This window comes from Kwoniella mangroviensis, chromosome 3 (genome assembly GCF_000507465.2).
Source record: "Kwoniella mangroviensis CBS 8507 chromosome 3, whole genome shotgun sequence".
Lineage (NCBI taxonomy): Eukaryota > Fungi > Basidiomycota > Tremellomycetes > Tremellales > Cryptococcaceae > Kwoniella > Kwoniella mangrovensis.
Genome location: NC_088829.1, coordinates 991256 through 1004772, shown reverse-complemented (window position 1 = coordinate 1004772; position 13517 = coordinate 991256). Strand labels below are relative to the sequence as shown.

Below are 13517 nucleotides of genomic sequence, written 5' to 3'. Positions count from 1 at the left end.
ACTCGGTCCGTGTATCCGATAATTCATGACTACGAAGCGTAGAATTCTGCCCACAAGACATCAGTATCAATCAAGCATTTCAGGTCACTACCGTACCACCACTCACTCTTGTTAATCTGATGAATCAGCATATTCAACGCGAAAGCCGCTTGACCTTCAAACATATCCAACCTCTCTTTATTCTCATATTGAGCTCCTAGCAGATCTTCCATTCGGATCTCATCATCACCCATCACTCCTCCTCCACCAGATACGGACGAAGGACAAGATAATTCAAGTCTGAATACTCCCACTTCGTTCGAGGCTATCACGATGTATAATTTATCGAATTGACGAGGTGAGAATTGATTGACGGATAATAAGATACCTAAAATATCACATCACGTTATTAAATATCAGCTATAATCCAGGCTGATATAGGTAGATACGTATATACGAAGGGTATACATTTAGGGGCAGTAAGGCGACTCACGTTTCTCATACAAATCCGCTGCTGTGTATTTATAACTCCCAAACTTAGCTTGTTTACCTTGTCTCTGTTGACTCTTCTGATGTCTATATTGTTTACTCATGAACATCGGCTTCTTTTTCCTGTTCATCACATTGACAATGATGATCAATCATCAGTAAAATCAACACCAATCGTTTGAAGACTATGACTCACCCTTTAGCTTGTAATTCCGCCATAGCACCATCAATATAATCATGATACGTCTTGATCTGAGCCTCGTAATCCATCTTCTTCTTCGTCATATCCTCATATGCCTTGATCATCCCATTCAAATTATCTTTTCTCATCTTTCTCAAATGATGCTTCTGTCTTATGTCGGATGTAATCGATACCAATAATCCTTGTAAATTATCTTCTCGGGATAATTTACCGGATCGTTCGAGCTTCATGCAGAATTCAATAGCTCTGGATTTCACTTCGTGGAATGGGAGGCTACGTAAAAAGACAAGATGCATTAGCATATTTCTATCATCTTCCCTATTCCTTGTTGGAAAATGCTACTCACGATCGAATACTTTCAATCTGATACATCTGCTCAACAGGCGTGGGCGGTAAGCCATGTTTCGCCAATCTAGCATTCTCCAGCGCTATATCACGATGCACTTCCTCGATCCACATTTGTTCGTGTATCTCTTCGGGTCGAGAAACCAACACGTCATATAGGGTTTTACCGGTCTGAACTCGTAGGACAGCCAGGACATGACGTTTCGCTTGGACCCAGTCTGCTTTTTCAATTGCATTTGGGTCACCAGCTGTGTAATGCACAAACACATAATTTCAGCTGATGTTCTCCCTCCTTTTCACCTGAAAGCGATACTAACATTGAGGTCCAGCAAGCCTATTGGTCAATCGTAGATTGACTGTATTCTTACTTCTGTCGTAGTCTATAGGTGGGCCTTCAAGTTCCCGTAATATACCTTGAATAGGATCATTCCTGTTGCCAGCCGTCTAATCACGTCATCCGCATCAGCATAAGCTGTTCAAACAGAGTAGTCTAGGAGTAATGGCCGAAACACTCACAACAACAGGAACATACTGGATGAGCATACTCAGCATACCATAAATATCCAGCCTCGTGATCTTGATAGGTTTAGCTTCGATAGTCGATTCGAACAATTCGTGAGCATGGAACTGCCCTTCAGCGTGTTCGACATCGGCCACTATGATTGAGGTCAATTCAGCTTTTCGCCTTGATATACCACAATCGTTTGAGCAGCTTACCATCCAAGATCCATTCCCTAAATGGCATGGCCGAAGCACTGATGAACGCTTCTAGTGGTGTTCTGACCAATCTCTGATCAGGAGTATCAGTGTACTGTTGACCAGCCACATGAGATACGAGATTAGCGATTTCAGCTAGATTTCTTCGTTCTTGAGGTGCTACTCCATCAGGTGCTAAGCCGTATTGTTCAGGTGCACTGTGAAAGGTGCATCCATAGATCAGCCAATTGTTGTTTCCGATAAAACAAGTATAGCTTACATGATAGCAGGTAAGATGAATGGTAATACCACTGTCCTGGCAACGACTGGTACCAGCTCTTCGTCGGTGGCTTCAGGGAATTTGGTCTTGACATGAGATTAGTCAGTATACATGATAACGAACTATCCTGTGTGTCCGATCTACTCACCTGGAGCGCCAATAACGCCTCTCTAGCTAGCAACCTAATCGTGTAGGGTAATCTCGCATGAGAATCGATCAGACCGGTGACCAAGAATTCGGTCAAAGCTCTCAGCTCTTGAAGATCTTTATATGGGGTTTGTTAGCTGAAAAATCAAGAGCATTCAAGGATGCTGAAACTCACTCCTGATGAAGATGGCTCGGGCAGTGGCATTTTCCTGTAAGATCTGATCCGCATTTCTGTCTCTTGGCAATTGGGAGGGGACACCTGTCTGAGTCTCCTCGGCGTTGATTATGCTTTGATATATCTATATCACAGTTGTCATCAGTATACAAGTCTTCAAATCAAAGATGACAATCGAACACGAACTTTGACAGGGTCCGTACACAAATCTAAATCAGGTGCTCCAACGATCCTCATAATATGATCATATAATACATCTTGGATGTAAGGCGTAAGAGAAGGTTTGATGTATTGAGCTGCGACCGAATTGATAGCAAATCGTGAATGAGCAAGGTCATGAAGTGTGGGTGCGAGTAGTATTTCCTCGTGCACGGCCAGCTATCAAAGGGTACAAAATAAGGACAGTCAGCGATCTGACATTCCGATAAAAAGCAGAAAGAGAAGCGCAACACTCACCTGAAGTAATTTATGGAACAAATACTCTTCTCTCCTCTCATGACCAAATCCAAACAAAATCATCGTAACACCCTCCAACAATCTCCTATCCTTTTCCGCTTTCTCATCTTCTTCCATATTCGCACTGATGCTTAACGTTCTGAGTAATCTAGATATATATTCAGGTTTAGTCTGTAGCATGAAGAAAAGCTGTTCGAACAATTCCAATTTCCTCTGATTGGTTCTATCTAAATGTACACCACCTGAGAAAGGATCGTTATTCGGTGTGACATAATTACTCTGTTCGTTCGAACGGTGTTTCGCCCTTGCTAATTCCTGGAAAGACATTTTATTGTTGATGATCAAAGCAATCTTCGTATCTAATTCTTTTACTTCAGTTTCCAATCCTTGATTCTCCCTTATCAGATCTACCACCTGTCCTCTCAATGCTTCGATACGAACTTGATCCGCAAAGTCAGATTCGGTGTTGTCTAACAGGTGCATGTAGTTTTGGATAGTTGGCACATCAACATTGTATCCCGTGACGAGCTTCTCATACATTTGTCGTTGGACTCTACCCCTCCAGAGTGATTGGATCTTGATGACTTTATCAACATTTCGATGTATATAGCTTGAGTGAATGTATAATCTTCGTCTTGCCAAGAATCCTCGAATTAAAGATTGAAGGAATACCAATGCACCAATGGTCTTGCCATCATGCAGATAATCTCTCCATTCTCGATACTCTTCTCTGACCAGATATCCCCTAGCAACAGCTTGGAACCCAATAACATCAGGTTGGACGAACTCTAATTTCTTCTTCTGCTCCGTCGTTTGCTTCTTGGCTAATCTAGTTCTCAAGAACGCTTGTAGACCTCCTACCGAGCCTGCCACTTCAACTTTAGCTAGAGCTTTCTGCATATTCTTGTGAGCTTGTTTCGCCAATCGTCCTCTTGCGATCGCTTGTAATGACGAAATAGCAGGAGTGACTTGCTGTAAAGTTGAGGTGAAAGAGCGTTTCTTCTGACGAGCAAGAACACCTCGACATACAGCTTGGATAGCTACCACATAATCGGTCGCATCGTCCATCTTTTGTTCTTGAGCTCGAATACGTCTTCGTACCAAAGCACCTCGCAGTTGACTTTGGAGTGAGGTGAAGGTAGCGACTTGACCATGGATGACACGTTGCTGTCTGGCTGCTGCTTGACGTTGTAATCTACCTCGCAGAGCTGCCTGAAGAGTAGAAACGGATTGTATGACTTCGGGATGAGCAAGGATTTGCCGATGAGACTGCCTGTTCCTTCGCGCAAGTTTTCCTCGGCACTGGGCTTGAAGACCAACGATACCCCTTATAGACTTGTCCAGTCTATTCTGCTCCAGCGAGCGCCTAATTCGGGTGATCATACCTCTAGCCTGAGCTTGGACACCAACTATAGATTGGTCAGAAGCATGAATAGCATTGATTTTGGTGACCCATCTTTGTCTTGAAGTATGGCCTCGAGCAACAGCTTGTATGGCTTTAGCAAACCCATGAAGTTGTTTTCGCTCGTCTCGTTCTGCTTTCATACCTTTACGAACGAGAGACGCTCTTGCTCTAGCTTGGAACCGTACAATGATAGGTTCGGCAAGTTCGAGTTGAGCGTGAGTTCTGGACACACGCATTCTAGCAAGTCTACCTCGAAGATGTCGCTGAAGGTCGATGATGGATGATTCACACTCAAGGAGTTCACGGTCTCGTCCTATAACATCAGGTCAGCTTCATTCACTTGAGTCGTGAAGGTCCACTTACTCTCATCTTCAGTCTCTTCTGGTTCTTCGGGCTCCCAGCTCGCTTCTTTCGCCAACGAGTTGCTAGCATCACCAAAGTTGGGCATAGCCACACCCTGAAGACCTTTCTGCGTAGCAGCCAGCTGATCGCCTGGATGATTTCGTCAGTCAGTGGACTTCATTCAGCTGATGAGTCTACAACCCAAGAGCTGTTCAACTTACTGGTAAACTCGAATTGTCCAACCAAATTACCGATCCTTTCAGCCCGACCAAGTCGAGCGAGCAAGTGACTTAGGATATGAATACAGAAGATGACCTTCGGGATATTCTTCTTGTTGTACAAATCAGTCAACTCGAAGATGAAGGTCTGTGTGATGTTGGTTTCAGCTTTCATTGACCTCTCGAGTCATAAATCAACTGACCTCCGGCATGCCCACGCTTCTGACGAAGTTCAAGAAATAATTGATGTTGTCTGATTGCTTATATCGATGTTTCGATTCCTTGAGTATGGGTCACCATCGATCAGCAAATCACCGTATATAGCTTATTATCAGATGAAAACTCACAGTCCAGATCTTCCTCACTACCGCTTCGCCCTCATACACCCTTGCCAACTTCGCCAGGACTACACCATCCCTCAAACCCTCTTCCATCTCGGTGACACCGAAAGGCAATTCCTCTTCCAAACATCCTTCGATCCACTGTTGAGCTTCACCGACGTGACATAGATATTCATAAGCGGCTATAGCATGTCTATGCTTATCCATCCAGTTGGTTTGAGCCAGTCTTCTGGAAGGTAGGGGGGCTGGTGCGACTGATGCAGATGATGCTGAAGGTGGGAGTCGAGACCTAGTCAATCGGAGTCTATTTGACATACCTATGTATTTACAACCGAGTAAGCATACGCTTTCCAAAACATAACCACAAGAGGGCAAGTCAATACTGACCAGTCACACCATCATCCTCGTCATTGTTCGCTCCTCTAGCTGGCAGACTTCCTACAGCACTCATCAAGCCCTTCATTTCTGCTCCAGTCAATTCTACTCGAGGTGATGCCGGTCCAATTGGATTGGCAATTGTTGATTTGGGAGTGTAGGGCATGTAAGCTGATCTTCGTTTGGTGGTCGGGGTTGTTGGGATAGAGGGTTGAACGGGAAGGTGATTTTGCGAAGTGGAAGGAACAAGGATTTCCAATGATTTCTTGTTTCGTACGCTTGCGGTAGGAGTAGAAGGTGTTTTCAAGTTCGTCTTATTCTCTTGAACAGATACAGCTGGTGGCGTATTTTCACCTTCCTCTTCTGCTGACTTAGGTATCTCTGAGGCTCTGCCGAGAGTTGAAGGTACCCTTCTACCCTCAGAAGGCCCTTTACTATTACCTTTGGCTGTATCTCCATCCCAGCCTTCTCCACCAGAAGCGATCCTAGGTAGATGTCTACCCAATCTCCTCCGGTCGGTCTTACTTATAGATCCATATTTATCTTTACCAGGGGCTGAGGGTGCATTCAGTCCATCGTCCTTCGTAGGGCCAGATATCGACGCGGAGAGACCGGACGGAACATATCTCGGTGACGAGGTGACCGTAGGGGCGGTGACAATGGAACGGTATGCTGATCTTGAAAGGGTAGATGTGCCTGTATGATCAGCCGTCAACGGCGCAGTGGCGAAAGACATCGTCTTCGATGAGGTAGCAGGTGTAGCTTCGTTGTCCGTCGAAGGTGGAGTGAATAAATTTGCGAATGGCGACGCCTTGGATGATGAAGTACCTCCAAATTCTGATGGGACTGTAGGTTTTTCGACCGGTTTGTCAGATGACGAAGTAGCAACAGTAGCTCCAGTTTTAGCTTTCTCCCTAGCTTCCCTTCTCCGCAAAGCATTGGCTTTGGCAATTGCCAACCTCTCTTCCACTGATTGACCTCTCACCGAAGGCGCTGTACTTTCTCCTGTGGGGTCAGGCGAGAGCATAGAGGTGTAAGATGAGACTGAAGGAGACGTAGGTCGGTCGAATGCAGCGGAAGTTATTGAAGGTGGAGGAGCAGAACCAGCAGAACCATTGGAAGTTGTCGAGGGGATTCTGGCGGAGTCGAAATTGCTTGCTCCGTAAACGGTAGCTCTCTTCGCTGCCCTCTTAGCCATGTATGCACTCTTGTATCTCCCTACACCGCTGTCCGTGGCCGAGGTATCGTTCGTAGCTGTGGTGACTACCGAGGAACCTGTCTGATCCGGTACAATGGGTGCACTAGAAGCTTGAGAGAAAGTACGAGTCGCTGAAGGTGTCGTCTCTGTTGAAGAGACGGTTGGAGAAGATGGCATAGGAGGGGAGAAGGCGGAGTTTTTGACAGATCGAGGAGTAGGAGGTCTGACGGGTTCATCGCTGTTGTTGTTCAATTGATCTATCTTAGCTTGCCATTGATTTCTGACCAAGTCGACAGATTTGCTACTTTTCGCATGACCAGGTTTCCCTCCCATCCCAAATCCCAGACCTACACCTCTACCTGATCCTGATCTAGCTCTACCCACTTCCTCTGCTGTCGAAGGAGGGGAGCCGTTATCTACAACCATCCTTGCTACTGCTTTCCTGACAGGTGTAGAAGGTGATGAAGGTCTACCATCATTCTCTACCATAGAAGCCAATGAGGTATAAGCGGTTGAAGAGGAGAGTGAGTTGGGAGTTTGTCTCTGAGCATTATTGCCATGTCTATCTCCTGTCGGTGTACGATTGTTCAATATTCTAGTCTGATAAGAGAATATACTGGGAGATCTTCCCAATCCTGATGTTGAGCGAGGTGGCGATACCTCGGTGTGTTGATCCGTGTTTCCCGACATTGTCGTTGTGATTGTTTCGTTGGTCGGCCAGTCGTTGTTGTTGATCTCGCTGAGGGGATTGTTGATTGTTGATTATGTTGATGTCGAGGTTGCTGATCTGGCGCAGTCGGACATTGCAGTGGGCCTGCAGATGTATGTTCGGAGCTGGATGTGATTATGTCGACATTAGGACATTGGCTGTCGATGATGGTGATGATGATGATGGTGGTGGAACGAGTCTTGTTGATAATTGGATGGATGGTCAGTGCGTTGAATACACACATCAAGGGTACCCTCGTTTCAGCTTGTTGCATGTTTTTGATTTTACTTTGTCGCGTAGCATCATCTGTTTTACGTAACTACACTAGCGTCCTTTTCCAAGGTACGGTTGAATATCGGAGTACTGTCCCATCTCCGTGGCATGTCTCTGTATTTTTCAACGAGGATTTTTGTTTTTGGCTGTTGCCACCATACACCTTTTGATTTTACCATCTACATACTCATCTGTTTATAGGCATCGCCCTTCAGCCAGGACCCATCATCAACATCTCTCAAGATGGGTAAACACGACAAGAAAACAGGTAAAGGTCGTCTGGATAAGTTCTATCGACTAGCGAAAGAACAAGGTTATAGAGCTCGTTCCGCTTTGTGAGTTTTGTCTATCAACAACCAAACCAAATTAGATGACAGATATGTATTGCTGACTTACCGGTATTACATGATAACAGCAAGCTTGTCCACTTGAATCGAAAATATGATCTCTTATCGAAATCTAAATGTGTCATCGATCTGTGTGCCGCTCCAGGAGGTTGGCTGCAAGTAGCAGAGAAATACATGCCTAAAGGATCATTGATCATTGGTGTAGATCTAAACCCAATCAAACCCCTCCCTCACGTTACCACCTTCGTATCGGATATTACTACACCTCATTGTCGACAGATGTTGAAACAGCACATGCACGACTGGAAAGCCGATTTGGTAATGCATGATGGTGCGCCCAACGTTGGTTCAGCATGGGTTCAAGATGCTTTCACCCAGAATGAATTGGTGTTACAATCTTTGAAATTAGCCACGGAATTTTTGGTCAAAGGTGGTAACTTCGTTACGAAAGTGTTTAGATCTCAAGATTATAATTCCTTGATGTGGGTGTTTGATCAGTTATTCAAGAGTGTAGAAGCTACGAAACCCCCTTCGTCGAGGTGAGTAATCAAATTACCCTTTTGCCCATCTGTGGTGTAATTCTTCCTTTAATCCTCCATTGACTCACATACTGGTATGCTGATTTAAAATTCTATCATGTCAGAAACGTGTCCGCTGAGATCTTCGTTGTCTGCCGAGATTTCATTGCTCCTAAACACATCGATCCCAAATTCCTTGACCCCAAACATGTTTTCAAAGATCTCGCGCCATTGCCCACATCCATCACTGAACTTCCCAACACCACCGAAGAAGCTTCCGTCGCTGCGACTCAAGCATCTACTTCCACCGCTGCAGCAGCTGCTGCCCGACTCGCCGCCAACTCACATGCCCATTCAAACGTATTTGCGCCGGAGAAAAAAAGGAGACATAGAGAAGGTTACGCGGATGGTGATTATACCTTGTATCACACCGCAACGGCAACGGACTTCATCAAAGGTGTTGATCCCGTACTGCTATTGGGCGGTATGAATAAGATTACTTTTGAGACGGATGAAGAGAAACAGTGAGTCGCAGTGTTTCAGTCGAAAACTCACCATACCATTGTCCATTCTAACCTGTATCGTGGTTTCATAGATGGCTCAAATCTCGTCATACGACTCCCGATGTGGTTGCCAACTGTAATGATCTGAAAGTATTGGGTAAAGGTGATTTCAAGGCTTTGATGAAATGGAGATTAGCTATCAGACTTGAAATCGGTTTAGATGTAAAGGCAGAGACTACTGCAGATGCAACCGAAGAAATCACTGTTGAACCTATAGATGAGGAAGAGCAGATCACGGAAGATGTGAGCATTGATCTATCTAATGTATCCTACACAAGTCGAAGCTGATGATGTCGTTTTTATAGTTGAAAAAACTACAAGAAGCCAAATCAGCCAGGACCAAACGAGAGCGTAAACGAGCCAACGAGAAGAAAGCCAAAGAATTACTCAAGCTTCAACTTAATATGACTGCTCCTGAAGATCTCGACACTAACGATCTAGCTCTGAAAGGTGAAGAAGAGATATTCGATTTGGAGGAAGGTGAAGCCGAAGCGGCAAGACAAGGGAAATCTTCAAGGAAATCTCTGAGAGATATAGTCAATGATGAAGATGGTATGGATTACGAATCGTCATCTTCAGAAGAAGAGGGCGACGAGGAAGATGATGAGATTTTAGATTCGGATGAAGAAAGAGAAAGGAAGACTGCGATGTTGGAAGGTGAATTAGATGGATTGTATGAGACTTACAAAGAGAGAATGCAAGAGAGGGACACTAAATGGAAAGTGAAGAATGAAAGGAATAAAGATAAGAATTTCGATGCGTGGCATGGTATCAAGGAGAACAAATCGGATGATGAAGATGCAGAAGAACAAGAAGATGAGGAAGAAGGTGGTTGGGATTTGGTACAAGGTAGAAAAGCGAATGATGAGGATTCCGACTCTGACTCGGATTCTGATGAAGATGAAGGAGACCACATAGACGAAGAAGAGGTCGAGAAGCCCAAGAAAATCAAGAGCAGAAGTGTCAAGTTCGAACAAGCTCAACCTAAATCCAGGATTAACAATTCCTTGGTCACTTCGTTACAAGAACCTGAGAAAAGGGCTCAGATGAGTAGACAAGCTCAGCTGTGGTTCGACCAATCTGTCTTCAAAGGCGTCGGTGATTTAGCTGCTCTCGATGGTGATGATGAGGAGGAAGAAGAGGATGAGTTTGAGGAGGATGAGACTGAGGTTGAGGAGGAGGATGATGATGAAGAAAGCGAACAGGATGAGGACGAAGATGTCGAGATGGAGTCTGACGAGGAAGATGAAGGTAGCTCGACTTTACAGGATGATCAGGTAGGTTGTCAAGCTTTCCGTTTTGAAGGTTGATGTGAGGCTGATATTATATTACTCTCTCAGGATGATGAGGACTTTGAGATCGTTCCACAAGAAGAGGAGGATGACGGTACAGGCTGGGACGTAGAGGATGAAGATCAAGATGAGATCAAGAGGAAGATCATCAAGGGTGAGTTGATGGATACATCTCCATTCATACCTATCAAGATCTGAGCTCGTTTATTGATCGTGCTCATAATACTAATTGCTTGTCTTCCACGTTTCGTCTCAACAGACAAGGGTCTTCTTACCGCCGAAGCAGTCACGCTAGCCACATCATTAGTCAACCGACAAATCACAGCCTCTCAATTGATCGATCAAGGGTTCAACAAACTCTCATCATTCAACAAAGATGGTTTACCATCATGGTTCTTGGATGATGAATCGAAATATTATAAACCTAATATACCAATTACCAAAGAAGCTGTTGAAGCTTTAAAAGCTAGACAGAGAGCACTGGACGCTAGACCCATTAAGAAAGTGGCAGAAGCTAAACAGCGAAAGAAATTCAAGGCCGTACAACGTATGGAGAAAGCTAAGAAGAAGGCTGATGACGTTATGGGTTCAGAAGAGATGGGTGATGGAGAGAAAGCCAGACAGGTTAGAAGGATGTTAGCTAAAGCTGCGAGAGGTAAACAGAAAGCTGCAGAAAAGAAGATCGTTGTTGCCAAAGGTGTGAATAGAGGCGTTAAAGGACGTCCGAAGGGGGTCAAAGGGAAATATAAGATCGTTGATTCAAGGATGAGGAAAGAGGTGAGTCAAATAACGTTCAATAACGCGTGGTCTGATCTGGGGTAAAGACTGATATAATTTTACTGCTTCGTGTTATATAGGTCAGAGCATTGAAACGAATCAAGAAAGCCAATAAGAAGCGATAGATGTTTGTTGTGGCTCCTACTTAATTCCGGAACTCACTGGCTCTTTCATTTCTTCTCTTGGACAACGACTCGTTACTAGTTAGATAGATGTATGCATGTATCATATGGTATATCCAGTTACAATTAATCCTCACTTCTATAGCTTGCATATATATACTGTACATAACTAACCTTACCAACCTTCTGGGCTCCGTGCCCATCCCCGACATGAATGAATATTTAGTATCAAGTACAAGATGTTTCTTTGAGATCTTGTATACCACGCAATTGCATTTCCTCATCACTACCCCTTCCAAGGCTTAATCCTCAATTTCCCTATTCTCTCCCCCTTCTCACCCAACTCATAAGTCCACCAACCCCATTGACCCTTTACTTCCAACGACCCTTCACTTATCTGCAGTACCTCAATATCATTCCTAGCAGGTCCATTGCCTTTGACCCATTCTTCATTATCTTCCGATGGTTCACCTATGATTCTACTTTTATTCGTTGCTGCTATACTTCCAGTATCTTTCGAAAGTGAAGGAGAAGTATCGGCCTGAGAGAGATAATGGACATATGGGATATAGATTTTGGTATATCCTGTTATTATCCCTTCTGATCTATCTCTCGAGGCTCCTTTGATGTCTTCATTGAGTTGATTGGAACCAGAGTCGAAATTCCACACTTTATGATCATCCAATCCCTGAATTACGATCTGTAAGTTGAATTCCCCATCTTTCATATCAAAGCTGAATTTATCAATCTTCGAGACACTTTCGATAGGATAAGGTCTACACCAACTTGATATACCTCTACTTCCCAATGTGATTAACGATTGAAGATCAGGAGGATTGAGTATCAATAAATCATCATCTTTCTCTGGACCCTCAGTGGGAACCTCATCGTATGAGATCAAAGATAGATCTTCACCGTTCCATCCGTCGCCGTACCTGTGGGTTGAGAGGGGTTCGTATACCCATAAAGTATATGAGAGGGCATTATGGCCATCTACACGACAGGAATAGAATTGTGTTAACGTTTGACAGATGTAATCGCATTGGACAAGATGGCCACTCACCACAAGCATTCATCACTTGATCCATTGCCTGGATATTCACATTATAAGCATGAGACTTCACCAACAACATTCCTAGCATGATCCAGCTCAGCTCACCTTAGCTGGCTCCTTATAGTCCTTCCTATCAGCTTTACCCTTTGCCAGACCTAGGAGCTTGGTGGACTTCATATCCCATGGCGTACCAATCTCCCCTATCAGAGCTGAAATGGGCGTGAAAGACATATCAGCGATGGATACACCACATCAGATGATGTCAAGTCTCTGGGCTCACTTGGATAATTTCCACCTTCACCATGGCCAGCCATACCCTCACTCTTATGAGCATCGGATTTCAGTTCTCCCAGTTGACCCCTTAAAGTAGATTTGATCGATTTTTCGCCGAGCTTGATAGCCGAAAGGATATTCGTCAATCCTCTTTGTAGACCTACTGCATCCTACATGCACAGTCGAGTCAGCTTCGCGTTCATGTCACATAGATGAAGTCGACAAACCGCATTATACACATGCCTCCCTTCAACACATACATGTCAGCTTGATCTGCCCGCTTTGGTCCGACGAACAGAAAGCAGCTCACGTTTATTCAGTAAAGTCAGACCATCATAGAAATGCGAACTCAAAGCTATTCTACCTCCTTTGACATCTTCAGACAAATCGGGTGGCTCCTCAAATACAGGTGGATTGATGAATGATATAGCATTTGGATGAGATTGTCGTATACGTTTGATGCACCTCGTATAGTGGACTAGTATAGTATTGCGTCAATCAGATCACTGCAGTATTACTAGGAGAATCAAAAGAAGACAGATAATGCTGCGCTTACCCCTCCAGAATTCGTCGATGAAATCAATCTCAGTCTTTCCGGGAGGTTTGAAATACTGATTCCGCAGTATGGAACCACTCTTGGGTTCCCATCTATACACCCATCCGAGCATCAGATCAGTAAAAGTAATTTCACCAGTATGAAGGAGGATTATATACTTACACCCCATGTCCAGCCCAAATACAGCCACCTTGACCATTTTCATCCCAGAAGTCCCACTCATCATCCCATTTGTAACCCCACTTCGATTCTGCGTCTCTAGCCTCTGGGCGTGTGAGCCATACCCCTTTCCCCTCTGGAGGGGTGATCGATATCGTTCCTTTGGATTTCTGTCCAGTTGAAGTGAAGTCGGCCATTTCAACGTCGGACACTTGTTGACCATTGG

General features: G+C 44.5%; 3 protein-coding genes across 3 annotated transcripts; 1 reads left to right on the top strand and 2 right to left on the bottom strand.

The window, feature by feature from the left end:
* Positions 1 to 29: 29 nt before the first annotated feature.
* I203_108186 (uncharacterized protein) lies at positions 30 to 7338 on the bottom strand (the record flags this gene model as incomplete). Its single annotated transcript, XM_019148362.1, has 17 exons — positions 30 to 367; positions 473 to 591; positions 665 to 943; positions 1017 to 1263; positions 1333 to 1459; positions 1532 to 1671; positions 1733 to 1929; positions 1992 to 2077; positions 2140 to 2255; positions 2314 to 2437; positions 2500 to 2691; positions 2770 to 4487; positions 4538 to 4666; positions 4738 to 4882; positions 4938 to 5015; positions 5082 to 5392; positions 5463 to 7338. The coding sequence occupies 17 exons, from the start codon at positions 7336 to 7338 to the stop codon at positions 30 to 32; spliced, it is 6222 nt and encodes a 2073-aa protein (XP_019002595.1).
* A 535-nt stretch (positions 7339 to 7873) lies between these two features.
* I203_108185 (AdoMet-dependent rRNA methyltransferase SPB1) lies at positions 7874 to 11252 on the top strand (the record flags this gene model as incomplete). The annotated part of the gene is made up of 8 exons (XM_065518341.1): positions 7874 to 7965; positions 8046 to 8516; positions 8621 to 9019; positions 9091 to 9301; positions 9364 to 10335; positions 10399 to 10504; positions 10610 to 11127; positions 11208 to 11252. 8 exons carry the CDS (start codon positions 7874 to 7876, stop codon positions 11250 to 11252), a joined length of 2814 nt encoding a protein of 937 aa, XP_065372706.1.
* Positions 11253 to 11535: 283 nt separating this feature from the next.
* On the bottom strand, positions 11536 to 13488 carry I203_108184 (uncharacterized protein; the record flags this gene model as incomplete). The annotated part of the gene is made up of 8 exons (XM_065518340.1): positions 11536 to 12242; positions 12313 to 12340; positions 12409 to 12512; positions 12584 to 12746; positions 12804 to 12823; positions 12887 to 13054; positions 13133 to 13224; positions 13295 to 13488. The coding sequence occupies 8 exons, from the start codon at positions 13486 to 13488 to the stop codon at positions 11536 to 11538; spliced, it is 1476 nt and encodes a 491-aa protein (XP_065372705.1).
* Between the last annotated feature and the right edge of the window lie 29 nt (positions 13489 to 13517).